The sequence below is a fragment of the Grampus griseus genome (assembly GCF_964374135.1).
Source record: "Grampus griseus genome assembly, chromosome: 15".
Classification (NCBI taxonomy): Eukaryota; Metazoa; Chordata; class Mammalia; order Artiodactyla; family Delphinidae; genus Grampus; species Grampus griseus.
In genome coordinates this window covers 44844708-44865498 of record NC_139009.1, presented here as the reverse complement: position 1 = coordinate 44865498, position 20791 = coordinate 44844708, and the positions used below count along the sequence as shown (strand labels likewise).

General features: G+C 42.1%; 1 protein-coding gene across 4 annotated transcripts in view; it reads right to left on the bottom strand.

Annotated features, from left to right (window-relative positions):
- The window catches only part of SPTBN1 (spectrin beta, non-erythrocytic 1), a 196516-nt gene that overhangs the window by 121960 nt on the left and 53765 nt on the right, over positions 1-20791 (bottom strand). For all 4 annotated transcript variants that reach the window (XM_082672414.1, XM_082672415.1, XM_082672416.1 and 1 more), the window contains exon 2: positions 20171-20365. In XM_082672414.1, coding sequence (XP_082528540.1) covers positions 20171-20318 — 148 coding nt within the window. In that variant the 5' untranslated portion in view covers positions 20319-20365. The remainder of the gene's footprint in view (positions 1-20170; positions 20366-20791) is intronic.

Genomic DNA, 20791 nt, shown 5'->3' with positions numbered 1-20791 from the left:
TCCTCATTCCCTCTCCCGCCTCCCTTCCAGGATCCAACACCAAGTTGGAGCCGACAGGCTTGTACTAAGTGGCAGATGACCCATATCTTTCTGTGTGTTCTCTGACATCCAACTTGTACCAGCTGAGAGACCCCGGACTGTGGTACTGGCCCCTTTGATCTCACCCTCCCAGCCCAGCAGAGACCCAAACACACAGTCAGCCCCAAACAAACTGAATCCCAAGGTCTGCTGTTCAAAGACCCCCTTTCTCTTGGTTTTCTTCACTGGATTTTTCTCTATTATTCTTTTTTTTTGGCTGCATTGGGTCTTCGTTGCTGTGCACGGGTTTCTCATTGCAGTGGCTTCACTTGTTGCAGAGCACGGGCTCTAGGTGTGTGGACTTCAGTAGTTGCAGCACGTGGGCTCAGTAGTTGCAGTGCACAGGCTCAATAGTTGTGGCTCACGGGCTCTAGAGCGCAGGCTCAGTAGTCATGGTGCATGGGCTTAGTTGCTCCACGGCATGTGGGATCTTCCCCAGACCAGGGATCGAACCTGTGTCCCCTGCATTGGCAGACAGATTCTTAACCACTGTGCCACCAGGGCAGTCCTCTATTATTCTTATGATGTTCAGAGGGAATAGTTTACTCAAGAGGCATTTTTTAAAACACATCTGATGTATGAATCTATTCATTATAACTAGCACTTTAACGACAGGTAAAGAATGAAGTGAGAGGGCTTCCCTGGTGGCGCAGTGGTTGAGAGTCCGCCTGACGATGCAGGGGACACGGGTTCGTGTCCCGGTCTGGGGAGATCCCACATGCCGCGGAGCGGCTGGGCCCGTGAGCCATGGCCGCTGAGCCTGCGCTCCACAACGGGAGAGGCCACAACAGTGAGAGGCCCGCATTCCGCAAAAAAAAAAAAAAAAAAAGAATGAAGTGAGAGACTAAGCGTTTTTCTAAAACTTGCCATGCTCACCTATAACCACCTCTCCACTTACCTTTTTATTACCATTTCTATCACCCTTTTAAATTACCATCCACCAGGAAAACCACAAATTGTGACCACGATGGTATCTTTTTCCACTACATCTTATCTTAATAACAATAAAAGTTTCAGTAAAGGATAGGGAGAAATTGGAACCCTTGTGCACCGTTGGTTGGAATGTAAAATGGTGAAGCTGCTGTGAAAAACAGTATGATGGTTTCTCAAAGAATTAAAAATAGAATTACATATGATCCAGCAACCCCAGTTCTGGGCTTATCCAAAAGAACTGAAAGCAGAATCTCAAAGACATATCTGCACACCCATGTTCACTGCAGCATTATTCACAAGAGCCAAGAGGTGGAAGTAATCCTAATGTCTACGAATGAATGAATGGATAAAGAAAATGTGGTACATACATACAATGGGATACTATTCAGCCTTAAAAAAGAAGGAAATCCTGTCACATGCTTCAAGATGGATGAACCTTGAGGACATTCTGCTAAGTCATTATGAGGACACGATGAAATAAGCCACTTATAAAATGACGGGTACTGTATGATTCCACTTACGCAAGACGCGAGGTATCTAGTAGTCAAACTAAAGGAAACAGAAAGTAGAATGGAGGTTGCCAGGAGCTGGGGGAGGGGGAATTGGGGAGTTGTTGTTTAATGGGTATTGAGTTTCAGTTTTGCAAGATGAAAAAGTTCTAGAGATTTGCTACGTAACAATGTCGATATAGTTAACACTATTGAACTGTACACTTAAAAATGGTTAACATGGTAAATTTTATGTGTTTTTTTACCACAATTAAAAATAAAGTTAAATGAAATTTAAAAGCTTTGGTACTGACTCTGTGGGAATCCACTACTGGGTATGGGAAGGAAAGCTGATCTTAGGCCATGTTATGCATCTATGACTCCAAACTCAAACAAGACATTCTCAAATGCTATCAACCAACACACTGATCCCTCCAAGTCCTCTCTTCAACTCTTAAGGAAAAAAAAAAAAACTGTATTGGAATCCTGCCAACTCTCATTTTTTACAACAAAAGTCCCAATAAAGTATTTATTGACTCCAAATTGCCTCCAAGCCTCGCGTCTGTGTACAGAGTGCTGTAGAGTAACCTCCATGTACTGCAGTTACCCCTAGGGTCAGGCCTTCTGATCTCTGCAAGTCCACCCTTCATGAAATTGTTCAAAAGCTGTTTTTTCCGTCAGCCTCTTTGAGACTGAATCCCCAAAACACAAATCTGTAGTAGTAGTTTTTGGTCGTTTAGGAAGACTCAGTAGCAACACATCATAGTTAAGCAGGCATGCACACATCTATACAATTTGGATGCGGGTGTGGTGTGTGCGTCCACGAGCAGGTGCACATGTGCACAGGATCACCTTGGCCGATATTAACAGAGGAGTTTTCTGTACTCCTAAGGTTCTGTGATACTGCATCAACTCTCATGAAATATTCAGACTTGCTGATATCCTCTTAATGTGTGCACATAGTTTTCTGTTAATAATTTTAGTGTAATGAGGGCTCATGAAGCAACAGATCACAGTTCTTACTGATCAAAGCGTCCTTCTATCCTGCCTATGTAAGATTATGGAAAGGCAAATGGCAAAAATCATTACACAGGAGAAGGGCCTGCAATTTGAAGCGATTATAATCAAAGTCTTGTTAACACTCTACAAGAGCCTGCATTTCTGACTCATCAAACAAAAAAGTTTACAAAAAATTAACAAGAGACTAGGACTTGAGTCAGAGTCACATGGCATTTATCATTTCCTGGAGAAGGACAAAGTTTGCTATCATCCCTAAACACAGTTTGCATCTCACTGTGTACACAGAAACCACTGGGAAAAGAGGCCAAAAACTCACCTTGGTAACCACAGGAAGGCAGCCTGCTAACTCCTCAGGAGCCCACACACACTCTCGGAGGCCTATGGGACCTTAGAATACCTAACCATCCTGTCCCTCGTCCCTCGTTTTTCAAATGAAAGTGAAGCTGAGAGAGGCTGCATGATTTCTCTAAAGTCTCAACCAGCCAAGCCCAGCAGCACCTCGATCGATCTCCTGACTGCAGAAACAATACTGACAACAGCCTCCCAGCTGAAGCCCTTTTGTCAATGCCGTGAAAAGCTTTGGGACCTAAAAAAAGTTTTCCCTAGAATATAATGCCCATCTTTAATGCCTGGCTTTTCTCTAACAGTAGAAGAGCAATGCAATAGTAGGCACGTTAAATAAAGTGCCCAGGTATCCCAGGATACCTTCACTTATTTAATTTCATCCTTCCTTAAATATAAACATACCCCTTTTCTAAAAATGTTTTTCAAGTTGTTTCTACAATCTACCAACAGTCATATCTAGGATATCTTTTATACCTCCATGCCTTATAAGGTAATTCATACCACCATAACTTTTTAGTATACTATTTAACACAGATTGTTTGACCTTTTTTAAAAATAAGTCACATAGGCCTCCCTTTTTAAACTGGTCACGTTTCTCTTGAGCGTGACAATCAGAAGAAAGAACTCTGTAAAACATCTGATTCTTGATTCAGCTGTCCTGTTAAACATAGGTAACGTTTGGCTCTATGAGAAAAGGTTTTAAAATAAGCTCAATCACCACTGATGTCATAAAATGAGTATTCATTACTTAAAAAAAAACTCTAAAAACTTTGCTCTAATTTCTGTTCCTCCAGCAGTTCTAATCTTCTAAGTTTATGCAAGGTATCTCAGAGTCTTACTCATAATTCTCTGATATGGAGTAACTGTAGGAAGAGGTACAAGTTTTTTTTTTCATGAATTAAAAGGCATTCAGATACCTACAAATACTTAGGCGAAGGAGGGCAATTTACAAGAGAGTTGGAGAAGATAGGTCAAAGATAGGCATCAGAGGCTTTCAATTACCGCCCTGGAACGCAGGGGCCTCTGATTTATATTACTACTAAAGTAGGAAGGCTGGGGCAAATAACAACCTAATTCAGAAAATCTCAGACTGAAATCTGTGAAATGGGGGCTAATGCCCCCTACTGAAGACTGCTCTTAATATTTAAGTAATATTTTTATAATCTTCCCCAAGATGAAAATGATACACAAATTTTAAGTATTACAAATAATCCCCCTGAAAATCTAGCAATATTTCTTCTTTATTATCCCTTGATACCAAACTACAGCTGTCTCAACAAGAAGGAAAGAGCACCAAACCTAATAACCCCCATGAAGGATCAACCCTCTCCCAGCAAGTGCTGGCCTACTTGACTTGGTTGTTCTACACTGAGCTCGCCCCGCCCCCTCCAAGCAACACAGGTCTCTCACTCCCATCTCCATCACTCCCTCCCTCCAATCTTGGTTATTTGCAGGGAAAAAAACAAATAAATTTCTCAACCTCCACTCCAAGAAAAGTTTTTAAATGTTTTTATGGAACTTTTCCCCTAAATCATTCTCTCAATGAATGTTTAGGGTTCTGATCATTTTAATGTGCACTGAGTACAAACCCAAAACAGGAAAATGCAGCAAGAGAAGATGCAAATGTGAAGAACATATTAGGGTTTTTTTTTAGTTAAAAAGGAGGCTTTTCCGATGCTTTTCCTACTCCCCAGAAGAAGGCGTGGAATCACAAATGCCCGCTAAACACCACAGCAACCAAAGCCACAGGTCGGCACTATCTTTAGGCCATCAGACAGGCATCCTTTGAAAGTTCTTGCTTTCCCACCTTGACTTCTGATCTTCCGACCATGTATTAATGTAGCATTTCTTAATATGGAAGGCCTCCTTGCAGGAGGAGAGAGGAGACCTCTCTTCAGAAGATTTATCTTCCTAGTGCAATGTTATAATTAGCACCTCCCACGCATGCCTACCTTGTGCAGACGCTGAGCTAGGCAGCTTCCACATTAAAGTTCCCGCAACAATCCCACAGGGAGGATATTATGATTCTCATCCTATAGAAGTGACTTTGCCCCACTACCTTATAGCTAGTAAGTAGCAGAGCAGGGATTTAATCTCAGACCCCAGGCCTCGAAAGCCACTCTTCCTTTCTCAGCATCAGCCCTGTGACGGATGGTCCTGGATGCCTGAATCCAAGCCTAGGAACAGCCGGGTGCTCAGGTCCTAGGAGGACCCGCACATGGGCATGTGGAGAGGCAGACGAGCGAGCTCGGGGCCCATGTGTTTTCCAAAGGCTGGGGAGAATATAGGCAAATACAAGCTAAGGAAAACGTGGTATAATCCTGAAAACTAGAGGCCACGTGATAGAGCAAAAACAAAAACAAAATACTGAACAGTGGCCTGCCTTGCACATTTGTGACCAAAATACCCCATACAGCTCTCAAGACACCCCAAGCATCTGGAACCCAGAAGAAAAAACGTAGCATGAGGTTTCATATAACCAAAACCAAATTCATGCTCCTCCCGCCTTCCTTTCCCATCCCCTCCACAGCCCACTGGAGAGCAAGTCCTAGGGATTCTGATTAACGGCTTAAGTCTTTGCTCTCTCAAACCCTTGGCGACCGCCCCAGTTTCAGGGCCTCCTACTCATCTCCTCCAGACAAACAGGACAGTCTCCCCAAATGGCTTCCCTCTATCTAGCTTTCCTCCTAGGCCTTCCTCCATGGTGTCCCCAGAGGGCTCCTGCTGACACCCAAGTGCCATCCTACCAAAGGGTTCTGAGGTTAAGTCACCAGAAGGCTCAGAACCCCTGGGGGTAGAAATCCAGGTGAGGCCACTCTGTTTCATCCAGAGTGGCTCCAAGTTTGCCATTTTACATATTGAGGTAGCAAATACAACTCTACTTAAAAATAAAAATTCTCGCAAACTCAATGTTGAAAACCACAGGCTAAATTTAAGGATAAAGACAGCTCCTTGGCAGGGCATTCGAGGCCCTCCTCGCGCACTTCTAGGGTTCTCCCTCTAGTTCCTTCTGCACTTCCGTATGGCTGCCCAAGACAGCCGGGTACTGTCGTGCCATTCTGGGCACCACCTGTTCAGCCTGTAACTCCCTTCCATCTACTGACATTGCCTCTCCTCTGCGAGAACTGAAAATCTTTTCTGCTGGCCACAAGCTTGTTTTCACTTCATAACCTATCTCTATACAGCTGACCCTTGAACAACGTGGGTTTGAACTGTGCAGGTCCACTTTTATGTGTATTTTTTTCAACAGTAGATACTACACTACAGTGTTACATGATCCACGGTTGGTTGAATCCAGCAGATGCAAAACCACACATACAGAGGAACCATGATACAGAGGGCTAACTGCCAAGTTATACAGTACTCGGATTTCTCACTGACACAGAGGGTCGGCATCACTAACCCCCACATTGTTCAAGGGTCAACTGCATTTCTAATGTTAATCACAGTGCCTGGTACATAGTAGGTGCTCAATAAAGATTTCATTTATTCATTCACTCACTAATAAATGAATGAAAAAAAATCAAATAATCACTCTAATAATCATGATTCATAAAGCTTAAAAACAGAGAGACCACTTAGATGTTCTTTCAAATGGACCTGTTATCACAGGGTTTTCCAACACTGTTGGTTATAAACTCTAATTAGCGGATCAATACTAGCATTTTAAAAAAATAGAACGAAAAATATCAGAGCATCTCATGAAATACACGTAAACACTACTTTGTGAAATTGAAATGTGGGTGCACACACACACACACACATACCCACATACAGACAGTTCCTTACGATGGTTCAACTCGATTTTGCAAAAGCAATACATGTTCAGTAGAAACCATACTTGGAATTGTGAATTTTGATCTTTTCCTGGGCTAGCAATATGCTGTATGATACTGTCTCGTGATGCTGGGCAGCAGCTCTAGTCAACCAGGCAGTCACAGGGGTGAATAACCAATACACTTGGAACCATTCTCATTTTCACTTTTAGTACAGCATAAACAATACATTACATGAGATGGACAACACTTCATTATAAAATAGGCTTTGTTAGATTCAGGCTAATGTAAGTGTTCTGAGCACGTTTAAGGTAGGCAAGGCTAAGCTATGGTGTTCAGTAGGTTAGGTGTATTAAATGCATTTTTTTGGACTTACGACATTTTCAACTTGCTGATGGGTTTATCAGGACATAACCTTATCGTAAGTCAATGAAGATCTGGACATAAATTTATGTGTGTACTAGATTGCCATGTAAACTATATTTCTTACTGATATTTTGCTCAAATTTCTTTCTTTCAAAATCTTAAGTCAGTTATAGATTAGATCAACGTGATTATTCTAAAGTCCTCCATTCAGTTTAAAAAACATAGAAAACTTCATCCTTCATGACAAAATTCAGTTCAGATAATAACGGTGTTGGGTGTGCCAATTAAAATGGCTCCCTGAATGTGAGGGAATCAAAAAGAAAAAGGAAAAACCTACATGTGGGCACACCTGAAGATTACAGCTGATTAAATGCACAAAGAAAGCACAAGCACACCTGTTAATTCAGTGTCAGGGGTTTTGGGTTTCAAATTAGTATCAAGTGCCTTCTCCAGCCTTGCCTCCTCGCCATCCCATAATTCTCAAGGCAGTCTTAAATACCTCTCCATTATTTACAAGCATCCCTACTAATACCAGCCTTCCCTCAAATGCATGGAGACAGCTCCACGGACGGTGCGTTTAGGGGCTCAGGGCAAAAGCAAGAGGTACACACTGATCCTCTGCAGGACGACCAGTTCCAGGTACAAAACTTTGTATTTTCACAGTAGAGACACACAAAGGGCTAAAAGATGTGGTCTGTAAACTTATTTCTCCAACATCAGTATATAACACAGCTTCAGGAGTATCAATCCATGGAACTGTCAAACCCACATCCTGGCTAGAGAAAAGGTAAAAACTGACCACGGGCCCAAGCTGGATAAATGACAGGCCGCTAGCCCCATGGATTCAGAAAGTTACTAGATTGTTTCTGTTGTTGTTAGCCACAGAAGAAAAGGCTTAAATTATACATCAGTGAAAACAACCATCATGACAACAGCACTCGAGTCCACTTGGAGCCTAGTCTAGGGGACAGATGAGGGAAACAGATTTGGCTGTTGAAGCAAAATGGAAATATTCTAGGAACCATGTACTACAATGATAGCAATTCCTTCTCTGTCGTGTGTGGCCACCATATTCGCCAAATTCCCTATGTCCTTAAAGTCACAATATGGTATTCCAGGAGGAAAACTGTGGCCAGCATTTACAAATTTGTGATGAACCCTTAAATTATCAAACTCCAACTTCCGGCACCCACTTGAGGCTAATGTGACACATAGGAGAACACAGGCAAACTGTAGGCCCACCCAGGAGTGACTGCCTCTTTAGAGATGCCCGCCCCCACTGAGCACCTCTAGTATCCCAGAAACATGGAAGGCAAAGAGACAACGAGAGAAGAGGTCCAGAAACACTGCAGTGACATGAAAGAGAAGACAAATCAAGAAATCTTTAGCTTTAGCTCTTCTGGCCAAAAAGCAATAAAACCCTAGGGGCAGACGTGTGCAGCACAAAAGGGGGCAGGTGCCACCCTGAGAGCATCGTGGAAGGATGTCTGATCCACTGTAGAATGGTTTGTACCAGCTTCCAAACAATGCCCCAAACTTCCAAAAGCCTCTCTTCAGGTGACAATGCAGTACGGAGATCGGCTCCTGCCAAGAACGAAAATCTAAGACAGTCCCCTCTTTGGTGGGGAAAAGACTAAACTCCAGATTCTAACAATCAACTGGTCCTGCTACTGTTTATAATAATTTTACATGGAAAATATCCCAAAAGATATACATCAAACTTTTAAAAGGAATTATCTTTAGGGATGGAGACAGGTTTGGGGAAGGGGAAACATTTACTGTCTACTTCCGTAGTGTTTGGACTTTTCTTTCTTTCTTTTTTTTTAACAATGCATGCGTTGTAACATACAATATACAATGCAAGGCATTATTTTATAATATATTTTAATGTAAAATTCTTAAATATGTAGAACTAATTTTTCAATGGTATTACAGAAATTAGGGAGAAATTTTCCCCAAATGAAGTGATACTTAGTAGTTCTGATCATGAATCAGTTCTTCAGTCTGACAAATAAAAGTACATAATCGGGGCTTCCCTGGTGGTGCAGTGGTTGGGAGTCCGCCTGCCGATGCAGGGGACACGGGTTCGTGCCCCGGTCCGGGAAGATCCCACATGCCGCGGAGCGGCTGGACCCGTGAGCCATGGCCACTGAGCCTGCGCGTCCGGAGCCTGTGCTCCGCAACGGGAGAGGCCACAACAGTGAGAGGCCCGCATAAGGCAAAAAAAAAAAAAAAAAAAGTACATAATCGCATTCTGACTTATGTGAGGAATGCCGAAAGAAAACATTACTCGTTGTCACTGGCTTTGAGGAGTTTAGCAGTCAGCCAGAGAGACAAAGTATGGATACATCCACCTTGAGCACACACACAAAATCAATAAGGCTCAGGCTGGAGCCAGTGGAGAGGGCTTGGGTTTGCTGAAGACTTACAGGGTGATCCAAACGGTAACATGCAAGGCAGGGAGGGTCCAGGGACCTGGCAAATGGCCCAGCATCTCCCTGACTTCAGTCCTTCCTTATGATGCCTACGGACACAATGATGTGGCTGATAAAGCAATTTCACATGCATGTTCAAGAAATCAAAGGAGTCTGCAGAAATTTAAACCTATGTGACAAAATTTTTATCAGCCTCACCCAGTAACATGTGCCCATCACCCAATTATGTCACTACCTTAGGGTTCTGAAAATTCACAGGTGTGCAAGAAAGAGATTAAAACTTCCCTTGAAAATTACCTAATGAGACTCTAGAAGAGATAAGAATTGTGGAAAATGGACATCTCTAACAACCAGAAAATGAAGAGACCAAGATTCAGGTTTGCAGGAAGTGTCACAACACTTTTGTGTAATACTGTCGCATGCACTGACTGTTTTATACATACAGTCTATTTTCCCGAAATAGATTACATGTCGGTGAGGAACATGCTAATACTGTACTTACGTCACTCTACTGCTAAAATATCTGGAATGACATTCTATTACTGGGCACCTGTCATACTCTAAGAATGTGCTGGTCCTTGAGGCCCCAGAAGAAAGAATGGGAGAGACTGTTTCCAAGTCACTAAATCACCAAGCAAATTCACAAATTAACTTAGGTACAGACTGAACAGCTTATTCTAATAAGACATTTTCTAAAGACTGACACGCTAATGTTCATTTCTCTTTGTTTACTTCTTCCAAGATCTTAAAGGAAGCTGTAAGGTTATTGGTTGCTTTGTTTTAAGGAAGCTATTAGTCAGTGGTGATGGTCGTCTTGCCATTTTTATAAAACAGTGTTCCCTCTGAATCAAGGACATCTATCTATCTGAAAACATGCCATGAACATTTACTGTTATGTACTGCCATCTGCCCAACACCCACTCCCTTTTCCAGGAGGACCTCCATGCGGTTCCAGGGAGAGCTACTGTGTTCTTACGTGCCTCTACACCCTACACCACAGTGCACCAGTTCAGGAGTCACCCCGTGACCAAAGCCTCATAAATTACATCCTCCTTAGCAAACAGCCCCAACGTTTCCAACTGGAACTAGAAAAATGGGACAAGTGGTGGATAGCAAAGTCCAGGGGCACATGGCAACCACACCTCCTGCTACCTGGAAGACCACCTGCAGGGGCAGAGACAGAAGCTAAAATCAAGAGATTGAGAGACGGAAAGCCTTAATTTCTGTTGTTCCAGGGCCTGTCTGCACTTTGCCTTTCCTTCAGACTGGCTGCTTAGCTCTTCCCTTGATCACACAAGATATACCAATATCTTTCCCCAAAAGTCCTAATATAAAATACCTTCCCCCACCGCACCACAATTCTGCATTAGAAATGCCAACCACAGCCTCCGACTGCCAGCCAAATCCCCTCTAATCCGTGGATGAATGCAGCCAGTATGTTTTAGACATATGACTTCCTGCTCTTCACCAATGTTCTCTTTTAAAGGTAATCATTCGTAAGTAACCAGTGGGTCATGACCTGGTATAAAAATATTATCCAGGGTCTTCCCTGGTGGCACAGTGGTTGAGAGTCCGCCAGCCGATGCAGGGAACGCGGGTTCGTGCCCCGGTCCGGGAAGATCCCACATGCCACGGAGCGGCTGGGCCCGTGAGCCATGGCCGCTGAGCCTGCACGTCCGGAGCCTGTGCTCTGCAACGGGAGAGGCCACAGCAGTGAGAGGCGCGCGTACCACAAAAAAAAAAAAAAAAAAAAAATTATCCGGGCCAATCAGAGCCCCAACTCTATACTCAAGCTCATAGAGATCTGAACCAGAGAAGGCCAGGATTTTGAGTCGTTTAGCAGTGACGTCAGAAAAGAAAGATGGGCAGGAGGTAGAGTTGGAACCATAACATACCAAAGCCATCAGTGAGCTGAGTTATGATGAGCAGATACCAGCACTATGCAGGGGGCTCCCATCCACGAGGTACCTGCCCTACCTGAAAGATGAAGATCACCTCCAGCCCTACAGCAGCCTCCGTCACTAATGGATTCCTGGGGTTCATGCACCTGAAACTTTGCAGTAACCTCCCCACCCCCACTCCACCACACACTATCTTTATTCAGACACTCAAGTGAATCCCTGTTCCTGAAAACCAGAAAGGACTAACCCCAGATAACTGTGAATGCAGAATTCTTTCCAGAGAAGCCAACCAGCAGACACAAACCACCTTGTTACCTTCTTACCCAGAACCCTCCCACTGGGTTACTATTTATGTGATCGTGTCAAAACTACCGACAAATACGCAGTTTAATAATCAAAGTCACCTTCTTTAATCAACTTGGTGTCAAACATCAAAACATAATTTAAGAAACTATTTAACATCTACCCAGCATCAATTTTCTCTACAAATTAGAAAATTAAATTGAATGTTACTGCCGCAGATGGTGGTTAAATAAAAACCTTAGCTATATGAATTGCCATTGTTAATATAAAACCTACTTCATGACACTTTTAGCTTGTTCTCATTGTGGGACATTGTTTTTAAAGGGGACAGGACTTTATAAATGCCCTGTATGTAAATGATGTATTTTCTTTTTACCTTCTTATATTTTCTTCTTTACCTGCTCACAGGTCCACTTTGATAGAAAACTGGCAAAAGAGTTAAACAGTAGAAGTGAATTTAACAGATGGAGCAAAGACGACCATATGAGATGACCGAACACCCGCCAGGAGGCTTATCTGATGACCACATCCAGGTAAATGAAGAAGTACTTAACTCTACAGTACTTTCAGATGCCTACGAGGTATTTGCCATCTATTCCCAGGCAACTGCCGGCTAAAATCATAGTATTATCCTGTCAGTAACTTTCATAGAATTTTTTCTGTTCTTCCTCACTAATCTACCACTATTACTCACATAAGAGAACAGAGGGAAAAAATCAGAGAGGTACTGATAACATGCTATACAACACGGATGAACCTTGAAAATGTTTTGCTAAGTAAAAGAAACCAGTCACAAACGGCCACATGTTGTATGATTCCATTTAGATAAAATGTCCAGAATAGACAACTCCACAGTCAGAAACTAGATCAGTGGCGGCCTGGACCTGGGGAGGAGTGAAAACGGGAAGCGACTGCTGATATGTATGCGACTTCTCTGGGGGGTGATAAAAATGTTCTGGGATTAGTGGTGATAGTTGCACAACTCTGTGAGTACCTTAAAAATCACTGAATTGTACACTTCTCAGGGGTGAATTTTATGGCATGTAAATAATATCTCAAGAAAGCTGATATTTAAAAGACAGACAGATGGCGGCGGGTGGAGGGTACACATATGCAGAGAGGGCCAGGAAAAGTAGAAGAGAGGAGAAAAATCATGAATTTTTTCTCTTTTGCTTACCTAGGCAGTCTCCAACAAAAGACAGGTCACATTCCCTAAGTTCAATCACAAATCAAGCATAAAGTATATGGGATTTTCCCCTAGAAATGGTGACTGGAGCTCCTCAAAAGTCAGGGACTGACTTAAGGAAAATATTCTGGTGGGGTGAGAAGTTAAGACAAAGGCTAAGGTGCAGTAAGAGATGAGTAAAGGGATGAGGATTGAGAAGTTCTCTGACCTAAGGAATGAAACTTGAAAGAGACTGAAGGGCAGGAATGGGGGCTGGGTTAGGAAGAGGAATGGTGTGTGGTTAAGAGGTTTGATGAAGGCGAGGAATAGTAGGCTGTTTCTCCCAGCCAGGATCATTCATCTCAGCTGCTATGGAGTTTCAGCCATTGCTGAGATGAGAAGAAAATCTGAAGAATATAAGGCACAGGAGCGGAAATCCAAGCTGATTTCAAAAGTCAGGAGGGCGTCATCTACAGCAGTAAGAAGAAAGAGAGGGGAGGGAACTCTGAGGAAGCTCTACCCAAAAAAGAAAGAAACGATTCCTGCAGTCCTACAGTCAGGAAACTACTGAAGCCTTATGTATATAGAAAATAAATTGAGGGTATAATCCAGGACTACTTGTAATGACCTAAACAGACCTTCTCTTCACTAGCCTGCATGAACCTCTTTGATAGGAAATGCTCCTTCAGATTCAGATTTCACAACTAATGGGTGGTGTATTTAGTGGCACTAGGGACCATGCCTGTTCTCACAAATAATCCCAAATAATGCATGATTTAGGCAAACAGCCTCAAGAGTAGATGGGGAAAAAGATGGGGTAGCTATTGAATCTGTTAATCCTAACTATAAAAATCCACTCCATCATGCAAGAAGCCTTTCCCTTGGGGCATAAAAGTATTCCATCTGAACAGGGTGATGAGTATGCACATAAGAAAAGCTCTAGCTTAAAATTTTCAAGGAACGAATCCAAGCTCAAGGTGGTGTATCATCTTGAGAAGCCAAAAGCACTTTCTGTTTTAGTGAAAGGCCTCCTCTGTTTTGCTGCAGTGGAAACGGAAGCAGCCACGCCAAGGTTCAGGCTCCACGCTCTCTCTCCAAGTTCCAATGTTCTTTACATTACTTGACTCGTCCTCTTAAAATGACTTCGTTTTTTCCCTCTTGCGATCAATCCTTCTCTAAATTACTACAGCACTACTTTCTTGGCACTTGCATACAAGTTTAGTTCGTGTTTCATGTAAATAGGTTTTATCTTCCTAATTAGATCATTCCAGACCATGTTTTATAGATCTCTTTGCATGTTCAATAGCAAGGTGGCACCCTACTTCCACTAGAAGGAAGTAAAATATTTTACATCTATTTGTGTATTCAGTCTTGGCAGGGGGGGTTGATTGTGAATTAACAGTCGTATTCCGGGAAGTTTCTAAGTAAAACCACCGTAGCACAGGGGATCTTAAAAAATATGAAGCCAATATCTAAACCACCTAATTAAAAATTCATGATTTTAGGTAGAAAAGACAATAAGACATCTCTCAAAAAAGGTAAACTAAAACAGCTTTTACAGTTTTAAAATAAGTTTCCACCATATATGCACAGGTCTATTTGGGGATTAAGTCAATAATTTAAGTATATAACCTTAATGACAGCTTGAAATTTGCAGTCAACTGGCAGAAAGTAGATGGCAAGTTCTGCTTTAATTCTCAGTGTATGGAATCCAAGTCTTTTCCTCCTGAGAAAACCCTGTGCCTGAATTTTTTTATCTATAACTTTTGAAGAGTCCCCACTAATTTTAATTAGCACTAGAGAGCTAATTTAGGCCCCCAAGAAATGTTCTGCCCTCCTGGAGACTACAAATTAAAAGGCCCAAACAACTCTAGGGGCTGGGGTTAGATGGGGGAACCTCCATCACCTCCTGCAGGAAGACGCACCCAGACAGGGGCTATAATGAGGGCAGGGATTACAGCAAGAATGTGTTCCTCCTGCCACGAGACAGCTCTCTACTCAGTTCAGGCAGAACATTAAGCCTTCTTAGGTGCTGAGAAATCAAAACATAACTGTGACCTACTTACTGGAGGGAAAGGGCAGACTAATATTTTAAAGGAGAGATGAAAAGTTGATTTTCACTTTGGTGAGAATACTCAAGGATAATAAGATTTGAATATTAAGTGAGAACACTTTAGACCATGTCACAGGAAAGTGTTTCTCAAAGAGTACTGTATGCATTAAAAATGCAGATTACTGTGCTCCCTCCCACTGAAGTGAATCTCAATTTTTTGGAGGGAGCGTGGACACCTGGAATATGCATGTTTACACAAGTCTGCTATTGAGTCTTCTGCATCCAAAAATAGTGTTCGAGCTCAAGAACAACGCCAAAGTTTTCAGCGGAAACAGCAGTGTGGAGGACCTTTGTTGCTACTTTGCATCCATTTAATAAAAGTTTAGAAGTGGAAGGCACACACACATATATAAAGAGTGATTATTTTAAAAATAATGATTCGGGCTTCCCTGGTGGCGCAGTGGTTGAGAGTCCGCCTGCCACTGAAGGGAGCGCAGGTTCGTGCCCCGGTCCGGGAGGATCCCACATGCCGCAGAGCGGCTAGGCCCGTGAGCCATGGCCACTGAGCCTGCGCGTCCGGAGCCTGCGCTCCGCAACGGGAGAGGCCACAACAGTGAGAGGCCCGCGTACCGCAAAATAATAATAATAATAATAATGATTCAATTGATGGGTTATTCCTCATCAGAATTTAAATTCACATTTAGCCAAGTGGCCAACTACTCATGGCTTCACAACTATACTCGAGACCAAATTCGTGGTAGGGATTTTAAAGCCCACATTTGTTCAGCAGGATCTATAAAGTTTTCACCAATAAAAGCATCTACGTGAAGGCACTAGAGATGCACTGTCCAAACCCGCAGCCACTGGCCAAGTGACCATGTGAAACATGGGAAATAAAATATATACTGGATTTCAAAGACTTAGTATAAAAAATGTACAGTATCTCATTTATAATAAGTTTTTTACACTGATTACATGTTGATACAATATTTTGGATTGTCTGATTAAGTGAAATATCTTACTTAGAACATTTAAAATCACATGTGTAGTATTATATTTCTTTCAGACAGCACTGATCTGGACATTTAAAGTACATCACTGCTTTAGCTGATTAAATGCTCCACCAAAATTCTTGGTCACTCAAATAAATACTTACGTTTAAAAGGAATCTGGCTTACACATACAGCCACTAATATGTGTTATTTACTCTATCCATGTAATGTAAAAGAAACAATTAGGTGCTTTCACCTCATTTTCCTATGTTTCTCAGCTGTTCTTAATTCCCCATAACCACATAATCTCAAGGTCAATTTCTTTTCCCATGTCAGTACCTTAGCAGAAAGGCTCTCCTGCAAAATTTTATCTCATAAATGCTGATAAGTGACAACTCCCAAAGTAATCTTGTTTTTAATTTCTGTCATTTTTTTAAATGTTCATTCATACACAGGCTTTCTCCTACTACTTCTCTATGCCATTATTTTGGGAGAAAAATTAATCAAAACTTTTGAATGTGATATTAGATGTTAAGATGTTTTTATGTTGTTTTTTTCCTTAATTACAAAACTGTTCATATTTATTTCAGGAAAAAGTTCAAATACAAATAAGAAATAAGTTACTCAGAAAGAAACATGGAATATTTTGGTACATAGCCTCCTAATTTTTTAAATTCACTATTTATGAGTGTTGATATAAAGATATTAATTTTAATTACTTTATCAATATTTTCAAGCTAAATGTTGCACTTTTAAAAAGACTACTTTTCCTACTTCCCCTAATTTGTGTTGATTCCACAAAATATAACCCTAAACCATAAACACCCATCACTTGTAAAAAGAAAATGTTTAGCTTTTACCTTTCTTTAAAAGATTAAAGGGTTTCTTTAATATGTAAGTTTCAGGTTTACAGCAATAGAATTCCTCATCTGTATACACTATGAAGTGATCACCAGCACAATTCTACTTACCATCCATTCACCATGCAGTCGACCCCCCTTCACCTCTTTCACCCATACCCACCCCACTTTCCCTGTGGTAACCACTAATAAGATCTCTGTATCTGTGAGTTTGGTTTCGGTTTGTTTGTTCATTTGTTTTGTTTCTAGATGAAATGGCCTCAGACACCCAAGGAAGTAGACCAGATGACCATCGATACTCTACACCAGTCTCAAAATGGGATTCCCCAGACCAGCCACATCAGCATCACCTGGGAACCTGTCAGAAACGTAAATTATCAAGTACCATCTCGGACTTAACTGAATCAGAAACTCTGGTGGTGGGCCCACAATCTGTGCTGTGATTCTGAAGACCACTCAAATTCTAAAACCACAGTTCTAGATGGTGCTGGTCTGATCTGTTACTCCCGCTATCAGCTTACAAGGCTTCTTAGAGAGCTCAGAGACTTTTCTGTCCCACAGAGCTGGGAAGTCAGATAATAAAGCAAGATAATTTCTTCCATGAACAGGTGGTTTTCCTGGTATCTTCTGGATTCACTAAAAGCAATTCTTTTTTTGTTTTTCTTTTCTTACCCCCACCCCACATTATTTATCCTGGAGGCAGCATGTTTTCTTTTCAGTAACTTCTCGTGGTTACTCACGGCTTCCTCAAGCCACAGGATGCATTTCTGAGCCTTCTGAAGATCTTTTTAACATGTCTGCATTACCCATCATCAATTCTCTACACCAGTGAGCTTTGAACCATTTTGCATTTTACTGAATAGCAAAAAAATAGTAGCATATACACTTTGGAGTCAGTCTGCCTTCAGTCACTTATCAGTGGTGTGACCTTGGGCAAGCTACTTAATCTCTTTGTGCCTCAGTTGCCTCATCTATACATTGTAGATAACAATCTCTCTCATAGTTGTTATGGGATTAACTGTTAATATATGCAATGCATTTAAAACAGTGCCTGACACACTGTAAGTATGCTTACTATTATTAGCATTTGTTCAAGGACCTGGATAACACAGAGGGAAAGACATCTTAGGAAGTGTAGGGACAACTGATTAATCCTAAGGACAGCTGGGGATCTCCTCTGGAACTAGAGAAAAGAACAAAGCAAGGAACTGCTCTGCAGTTTGCGAGTAAAATTCTTAAAAGGGCGATACTACAGCTGACCCTTGAACAACACAGGGGTGAGGGACACCAATCCTCCACACAGTTCAAACCCCCGTTGTTTAAGGGTCAACTGTACCTGGTAGTCTGGAACCAGAAAGTAAATGACTCATGATCAAAGATAACTGGCCACTAATATCATACTGGTCTAACAGCTCCAATGAAACCTCAAGAAAATGAGGTAAGGCATTAAAGTACAAATCGATCCACTAGCACGAGACAAGATCATGGTTTCCATAAGGTTCCATGTTAATGAATAAGCTAGAAACTAAAGCTCTAATTCTAGAGTGACTATCTGGTTAATCATTTATGCCCTCGAATCAGGCAAGCTCAAGAAAGACCTACAAATCACCACCACTCAACAAACAAATTATCCTAAGGCAGCTGAACAATTTTTCCATAGCATTTAGTTGCCTGCACCCTCAACATCCATTTCCCTCTTCCTCCTTCCTGTTGTATTCTAAAGTCTCTAGCCAAGCTGTTTGGGTGGGACTGACCCCTCGCCACTCCCAACCCCGCAATTCCCTGCACCCCAAGATGCATTCCGATTAGCTGATGTCAATCAGCATATCCTCTTCTGACTCCAGTGGAGAGAGGTTCTGAGAGAGGCACGTGACCCAAGCACAGTCAAGCCAGTGAGACTGATTCCACGGCCATAGTGGAAGTACAGTACTGGGCAAGCAGAGGTGCTCTTTTCTACTGGATGTCCTTACAAACAGATCTGGGACCCAGGGCAGCCATCCTGGGACTCCAGGGACCCAAGAGCCTACCTGAGAATGAAGTCCACACCAGCAAGGAAAGCCAAAAAGTGGAAAGAAACTGGATCCTGGTCATACCATCTAAGCCCAGGAGCAAATCTGGCTTAAATGCTAAATTTGTCTACTATTCTCTGTCATGTCTCTTTGTCATTTAAACCACTTTGGGCTAGGTTTCCTTTTGCTTACAATCAAGAGAACTCCAAATGACACATGCCTCATAAACAGATTACACTGTAAAGGTAATAAAAAAGTCAGCTATCTTCACAATTAACAGGAAACTCACTTGTTTAAGTCATGACTTTTGTTTACTTGTCATAATTAAAGATATTAGGAAAAAATACATAAACCCACTTTTCTCATTTGGAAATCATTTTATTTGGGGTCTCAAAGTACAGAGGCAAGATTCTGAATAAACTCCACATTGGCCCCTTGGTTTACACATATTCAATACTGCTGAGTTTTCATTGTGACTGAACCCCCTTCCTGATTTTCAGGGCAATTCCACCCCATCTAGGGCCCTGGTAAAAGTGTGCCCTAAGTATTCAACAGCAACAAGGGAGTGAGAAATCATGAAGTAAGGGATGTGTGCCTGTTAACTTTATCAATGGCAGACTTACCTGTTATAGCATTAAATGTGCCTTCACCAGATTAAGCTATTGCTTTTCAGATCCAAAACCTTTGCACGTGATACTAACTAACCTTGGTCACTCAAAGCAAGTACTGTAACAGGTCAAGTTAATTTATATATCACAGGCCCTAAGTAAACAGGTTAATTTGTATACAGTTGACCCTTGAACAACAAGCGTTTGAACTGTGCAGGTACACTTACACTTACATTGACACATTTATTTTCAATAAATATACAGATGTAGAGTAAATGTATTTTCCCTTCCTTATGATTTTCTTAATAACGTTTTCTTTTCTCCAGCTTACTTTACAGTAAGAATACAGTATATCATATATATAACTTACAAATTATGTGTTAATCGACTGTTTTTATGGATAAGGCTTCAGGTCAACAGTGGGCTATTAGTAGCTAAGTTCTGGGGGAGTCAAATACATGGATTTTCGACCGTGCAGCAGGTTGGTGTCCCTAACCCCCATGTTGTTCCAGGGTCAAACTGTATTTTTGTGTCTAAGGTATAGTATACTTCAATATACTGAAATGTAAGATGTGTTAAAAATAAAAGATTTCTGACAAGCCTAGGGCGTCTCTTTCTGAACGGCTATAAAAACCACCCTGGGCTCTGAATCACTTGGGCTGTGGGACTGACAGTCCCCCAGATAGGAAACTGGCCACCTTATGAAACAGTCGGCTTGCTCTGGTGGGACGTGTTCAAGTAGAGCTGAGCTGATCTTGAGAGGGGGACAGGGTGGATGATTTCAAAGGGACCTGTAAGGCATCCCAGGCCTCTGTGACGGGACATAAGGGCACCCTACCTGCCAGAGCCTTGATGCGGGACCGCTCAAAGAGCCGCGCGGAGCTGTTCTCGTTGTCCCAGTCGTCCACGTCCCAGCGGTTGTTGACATCGCTGTACTGCTGTTGGATCTCGATGTTGTCGTAGTCTGTGGCTACTGTGGTCGTCATCCTGGACCGCCTCAGCTGCTTCTCCACATCAGCTCCTTCTCAGAGGTCTGTGAGAAACAGAAGGGAAACCCTAGTCAGGAGTCTAAGCTGTCGATCCCCACAAAACCTACTGGGGAAAGGTGAGCAGAAGGTAACACAACTCCTACGTGCTGAGAGCAGGTCTCTGGAGTCAATCGAAGCTGGTTGGGAACTGCAGCACTGCCTCGTAACATGTGTGTGACCTTGGCCAAGGCACGTAACACCTCTGAGCCTCCGTTTCCGCAGACATGAAGGAGGGAAGATACTCTACAGGTTGTTGAGAAGACTGAATGAGATGACGGATACCCAACAAAGGGTGGGTTTCTTCCTCCTTTCTAAAGTTTAGACTTTGCAATTTTAAAGTTTTATTAGAGCTGGATGAATACCTACCTTGGGTAGGTATTCTGAACGAACTAATCTGTTTCTATTGTGTGTCACCATAAACTATAATCTCT